The sequence below is a fragment of the Marmota monax genome, unplaced genomic scaffold (genome assembly GCF_021218885.2).
Source record: "Marmota monax isolate L192 unplaced genomic scaffold, Marmota_monax_Labrador192_F-V1.1 WCK01_AAM20220418_F8-fsc00205, whole genome shotgun sequence".
Lineage (NCBI taxonomy): Eukaryota > Metazoa > Chordata > Mammalia > Rodentia > Sciuridae > Marmota > Marmota monax.
Genome location: NW_026692417.1, coordinates 470,438 through 477,320, shown reverse-complemented (window position 1 = coordinate 477,320; position 6,883 = coordinate 470,438). Strand labels below are relative to the sequence as shown.

The 6,883-nt window shown below is 39.6% G+C and overlaps 1 protein-coding gene across 1 annotated transcript; it reads left to right on the top strand.

Annotated features, from left to right (window-relative positions):
* The first annotated feature begins 5,201 nt into the window (after positions 1-5,201).
* On the top strand, positions 5,202-6,504 carry LOC124091682 (keratin-associated protein 9-1-like). The gene has a single exon (XM_046442869.2). It carries the CDS (start codon positions 5,224-5,226, stop codon positions 5,992-5,994), a length of 771 nt encoding a protein of 256 aa, XP_046298825.1. The 5' UTR covers positions 5,202-5,223; the 3' UTR covers positions 5,995-6,504.
* The last annotated feature ends 379 nt before the right edge of the window (positions 6,505-6,883 follow it).

The following is a 6,883-nucleotide window of genomic DNA, read 5'->3' as shown; positions in this document are numbered from 1 at the left end:
TTTATTGTGCTAAGAATCCCTGTTGGGAGAATCACATGCTTAATGAATTTTTAAATGCAAAATATGCTATCATTGACTTATATTTTGTACCACAGATCCCTAGAAGATGTTCATCTTGCATAATTGAATTGGCATATCTATTGATTGGCAGTTCCCTACTTCCACCCACCCCAGCCTCTGGGATCCATGAATCTATTCTTTTATCATAGTTGATCTATTTCACATACCTCACATAGGTGGAATCCTGCAGTGTTCATCCTTCTGTACTTGGCTTAGTTCATGGAGGAAAGAAGGCTAAGGGTCATCCAAGTTAGTACATAAGAGGGGAATTTCCTTCTCTTTTAAACCTAAATAGTATTCCAGGTTTCTGCCATATTCTCTAGATCCATTCCTCTATCCATGGATATTTGTTTTGCTTCCACAGTCTGGCTGTTGTTCCTAGTGCTGTCTTGAACATGATGGTGCTGAGATCTCTTCAAGTTTCTGATGCCATTCTTTCCCCTATCCACCCAGAGGTGGGATTGATAGATTGTGTGGTATTTCTATGTCTGATTCTTTCAGGAAATTTCACACTGGGCCAAGGAATAAATGGGCCAAGGAACTGAACAGACACCTCTCAGAAGAGGATATACAATCAATCAACAAATATGTAAAAAAAATGTTCAACATCTCTAGCAATCAGAGAAATGCAAATCACCACTCTAAGATTTCATCTCACTCCAGTCAGAATGACAGGTATTAAGAATACAAACAATAATTATTGGCAAGGATGTGGGGGAAAGGGCACATTCATACATTGTTGGTGGGACTGCAAATTGGTGCAGCCAATATGGAAAGCAGTATGGAGAATCCTTGAAATACTGGGAGTGGAACCACCATTTGACCCAGCTATCCCACTCCTCCGTCTATACCCAAAGGACTTAAAAACAGCATACTACAAGGACACGACCACATCAATGTTTATAGCAGCATAATTCACAATAGCTAAACTATGGAATCAACCTAGATGTCCTTCAGTAGATGGATGGATAAAAAAATGTGGTATATATACACAATGGAATATTATTTAGCATTTGCAGGTAAATGGATGGAGTTGGAGAATATAATGCTAAGTGAAGTTAGCCAATCCAAAAAAAACCCCAAAAGCCAAATGTTTTCTCTGATTTAAGGAGGCTAATTCATAATGTGTTTGGGGTGTGAGTCATGGGAGGTTTAAATGAACTCTAGATAGGGCAAAGGAGAGGGAGGGGAAGGGAGGAGGGAATGGGGGTAAGAAGGATGGTGGAATGAGATGGACATCATTACCCTAAGTACATGTATGAACACACAAATGGTGTGACTCTACTTTGTGTACAACCAGAGATATGAAAAATTGTGTTCTATACATGTGATATGAATTGTAATGCATTCTGCTGTCATATATAACACATGAAAATAAAAAAAATAACAATAAAAAAGTACTCACCAAGACAGACTATAATTAAAATGTCTAATATACAGTCCAAGGATAGAGCAGCAGAACAGCAGTTCACGTTTTGAGATAAGCCAATTAGACTTTCCACTCATTTGGCAGCCCAGACTGCAAAATCCAAGAGGGTTGGAACATTTACCAGGTTCTGAAAGATAATGAGTGGCAACCAAGATAGTTATATCCAGCAAACCATATCATTCAGCATTGAAGATAGAAAAAGAAAGAAAGAAACCCTTCCATGATAAACAGAAACTAAAAGAATCCATTACCACTAAGCTACTACAGAACATAATAATGACAGATTATATATAGAAGCAATGAAGAAGAAATATCAGAGCCAACAAATGGATGATTCTCACTAGGATAATACTAGTAAAGGAGAATCAAGACTGAAGTAAACATTAGTAATAAATCAACATGTCAGGAAATAAAAATCATCTCTCTATAACACCACTGAATGGTCTCATTAAAAAGACATAGACAGAAAAAGTCTTCATTAAAAGCACACAGATTGGAACAGTAGATTAAAAAAGAAAAGCCATCCATATGTTGTTTACTAGAGACTCACCTTAAAGATATCCACAAGCTGATGCTGAAAGGATAGAAAAAGATGTAAGTCCAAAAGGAAGAGGAAGTAGCTACTGTCTCAAATCTGACAAAGTAGACCTCAAGCCAAAATTAACCTGAAGAAACAAAGAAGCACAATTTGTATTGGGTAAAAGAATTCTCCAACAACAAGATATAATGGGTGTAAATATTTATTCCCCAAATATCAATGCACCTATGTACATAAATTAAACGCTACTCAATGTATAGATTCTTTGAGACTATAATACAAGAATACTGGGTGGTTTCAAACCCTTCTCTCACCAATAGAACATACAGACATAAACTAAGTAAAGATTCTTCAGAAAATAAAATTTAAAACAAACTATTAATCCAAAGGAGCTAACAGACATCTATAAACTATTTCATCCGTTAGCAACCACATTCACTTTCTTCTCAACCACACATGGCACCATCTCTAAAATAGACCACATTTTGGGACAAGAAGTAAGTCTTAGTGAATAAAAGAAATCGAGATTATTCCTTCCATCCTATCAGATCATACCTGAATATAATTAGGAATCAATATCAAGACAAAAAACAGAAACTATTTTAACACATGAAGACTGGAAAATGTGCTTCCAATCAAGCATAGATCATAGAAGAAATCAGGTTAGAAAGCAAACAATGACATCTAGCAACATCTAGCTGATTGGCTCCTCTGCGGTGATGCTCATTGGGCTGTTTCCCTGCCCTTTCAGACCACGGAGCTGCTCATTGGGGGACTTTTTTGGCTCCGCCCACGTGACCCAGCCAATCGGCCTCAAGAGCAGGAGGATTGTGGGAGGTGGGGAGAAGCTGGTGGGGGATAGAGAGGCTTGTGGGAAGCCGGTGGTGGCAGTTGAGGCTCTGAGGGTTTTTCCTGAGAGGCTGTTTTGTTTGGCGTGTGTGGTTCTAAAAATAAAGTTAGTTTCTTTTGACAAGTGGCTCCTGATTGTGCCCAGCCAGACTGCGGCATAAAAACAAATGAGAACAGTGATACACATTTCAAAATCATCAGAATAATATTAGGGCAGTTCTTAGAGGAAGGTTTATAGCATTGAGGGCCTACATTGAGCCGGGGTGGGTGGGGGGGACAGAAAGATCCCAAATAAAAAAAACTAATACTATACCTCAAGTCCCTAGAAGAAGAAAAACAATGCTAATCCAAAACCAGTAAAAGTCAGGATATAATTAAGATTAGAAATGAAATTGGGAATTAAAATAATCAATATAAAAATCAATGCAACTAGAAAATGTCTCTTTGAAAAGGTAGGAAAAATTGATAAACCCTTAATTAACCAAGCTAACCAAAAACAGAGAGGACCCAAATCAACAAAATAGAAATGAGAAAGGAAATATCACCACAGACATTTCTGAAATCCAGGTTATCATTAGAAACTGTTTTGAAAAATTATACTCCAATAAACTGGAAAATCTAGAAGTTACTGACTTGTTTCTATATAGATATGATCTACCCAGACTGAAGCAACAGGACACAGAAAACCTAAACAGGTCAATACCGAGTACTGAGATGCAAGCAGCAATTAAAAGTCTTCCAACAAAGAAAAGCCCAGTACCAGATGGATTCTCAACTGAGTTCTACCAATCCTTCAGAAAAAAATAACTTTCTCAAAATTTTCCATGAAATAGAAAGGGAGATAACATTCCCAAATTCGTTCTATGAAGCCAGAATCACCCCAATACTCAAACCAGGAAAAAAAAATCAAGAAAAGAAAACTACAGACCAATATCACAGATAAACATAGGTGTAAAATTTATTAATAAAATATTAGCAATCTGCATTCAACCACACATGGCACCATCTCTAAAATAGACCACATTTAGGACAAGAAGTAAGCAATTAAGAAAATTGCTTACCATTATCACCAGGGTTTCATCTCAGGGTTGCAAGTTTGGTTGAACATATAAAAATCAATAAATGTAACACATCACATAAATAGAATTAAGGACAAAAATGACATAATCATCTCAATAGATGCAGAAAAATCCTTGCTATATCCAGCACCCATGAATATTAAAAATGCTGAAGAAACTAACGATAGAAGAAACTTTCTTTGTTATCACACAGGTTATATAGATTAAACCAATTCTAACATCATAAAGAATGGAGAACAGCCTGAAAGCATTTCCTCTAAACTCGGGAACAAGGCAAGGATATCCACTCTCACCACTCCTGTTTAATACAATTCTTCACACTCTAGCCACTATTCCTGCTATCCCACTCCTTGGTATTTATCCAGAAGAACTAACATCAACATACTATACTGATACATGCCTATCAATATGTAGAGCAGTGAAACTCACAATTGCCAAGCTATACAACCATCCCAGATGCCCATCAACAATCAAACAGATACAGAAAATGTCATAAATGTATGTACCATGGAATTACCAAATAAATGTATGTACCATGGAATATTGTGCAGTGTAATAAAGAAAAATTATGCCATTTGCTGGTAAATGGATGCAAATGGGAAAAAAACATTTGCATCCAGAAAGTCAAAGGTTGAATGTTTTATCTCACATGTGAAAGTGAGAGAGAAATAAGGAATTTTATCAAAGGGGGGATCCTACGGAAATAGAAAAGAAGATCAGTGGAGTAGAGGAAGGGCATTGGGGAAGATGAAGGTGAAGTGGAAAAGGGGAAGGACTGGGGAATGAAGTTGACCAAAATATGCACATGAATTAAAATACCAAGAGAAAATTCTACTTTATGTATGTAAATAGAACACTCATCAAAAAACACAGTAATTAAATAGAAGGAAAACAAGTAGAGAAAAAGAGTAAGGGATGAAAAGTGGAAGTGGTGGGGATTGAAATGGAGCAAATTACATTACATGCGTGTATGAATATGTCGAACTGAACCCCACAATTATAAATAACTATCATGCACTAATGAAAGCATTCAAAAAAGAAACAGATTAAACACTTAAATTCAAAACACATCATATTTTGAAAACAACTTCTTCCTTAACATATACAAACCAATGTAGAAAATAATATAAACAAAAATGAGGAAAAGGGCTACTGATTGGTCCAAACTTTGGAGGCCACATGGATAAAAGAGCCCAATTAGAAGGACTCATCATATTGTGCAAACTCACTCACCTGTGAACAGGATCCCACCCTCCACAGCTCACACCATGGCTAGCTCCTGCTGCTCCCCTTGCTGCAAGCCTACCTGCTGCAGGACGACCTGTTACAAGACCACCTGCTGGAAACCATCCTGCTGTCCACCCAGCTGCTGTGGGTCCAGCTGCAGGGGCAAAACCACCTGTGGGTCCAGCTGCTGCTGGCCATGCTGTCCCTCAACTTGCTGTGAAACCACTTGCTGCAAGACCAGCTGCTGCAAACCAACCTGTGTGGTCAGCTGCTGCAGCACACCCTGCTGTAAGCCCAGCTGCTGTGAGCCTTGCTGCTGCCCCAGTTGCTGCATCTTGCCCTGCTGCCAGCCCTACTGCCCTCCTACTTGCTCTAAAAACACCTGCTGCAGGACCACCTGCTCCAAAAAGTCCCATGTGACCCGCTGCTGCAGCACACCCTGCTGCCAACCCTGCTGCTCTCCAACTTGCTGTGAAACCACCTGCTGCAAGACCACCTGCTGGAAACCAGCCCGTGTCATCAGCTGCTGCAGCACACCCTGCTGTCCACCCAGCTGCTGTGGGTCTAGCTGCTTCCAGCCCCGTTGTCTCCCAACTTGTTCTGAAACCACCTGCTGCAGGACCCCCTGCTGCAAACCAACCTGTGTGGTCAGCTGCTGCAGCACACCCTGCTGTGATCCCAGCTGCTGCCTCAGTTGCTGCATCATCCCCTGCTGCCAGCCCTGCTGCCTTCCAGCTTGCTCTAAAACCACATGCTGTAGGACCTGCTCCAAGCAAACCTGTGTGACCCACTGCTGCAGCACACCCTGCTGAAAGCCCTGTTGCTGTGTGTCCAATTGCTGCTAGCTATGCTGCTCGTGATCACTTCTCAAAGAACTGACGTCTGCACAAAATCCTAACATGTGCCTTCATTTATTGCACAATTCTCTTCCTACCTTTGTGAAGACCATCATGCTGCCATTAGATACTCTATGCATCATCCCCCATATAAGACCCTGTGAATCACCTACAAGGAGTGCAGACTACTCCACCCTCATCCTCTTCTTCCTTAGGTTTCATGCATCTTGTGCCATCTTCAGAGATTCTAGATGGGGAGGGATGGTCTTGCCTGAAATTCTCAGACTAAGATCTTTACCTTCTGTCTAATGAATGTAGGACCACACTTCTTCAGAAGAATTTCATAGCTATATGCAAATGCTCCTTCATCTTTACAGTCATGATTACTTTTGCATTGTCCTCCAGATTCTTATCTGCCATTTTTCCCTGTCACTGTCACCTTCATTTCCCTCCCTATGTTCAGTCATCCTTCATAAATGCTTAATAAATTCTGGATTTTAATTCATTCCATATTGTCTGTCTGTATTTTCCTGTGCTAAGAACCCCTGACTTGAAGATCACATGCTTAACAGGTTTTTAAGTGCAAATACATTGTCATGGTATCCTCCTCTGAAATACAAACTCTTAGAAGTTCTTCATCTTAAATAATTGAAATGGCATACCAAAATCCAGGTGTGGTGGTAACATCAGTAATCCAGTGACTTGGAGACTGAGGCAGGTGGATTGCAAGTTCAAGGCCAGCCTCAACAAGTTAGCAAGACCTTAAACAACTTAGTTAAGACGCTACCTCCAAATAAAAAAATAAAAATGACTGAAGATGTGGCTCAGTGATAAAACACCCCTAGATCAATATCAATACCAAAAA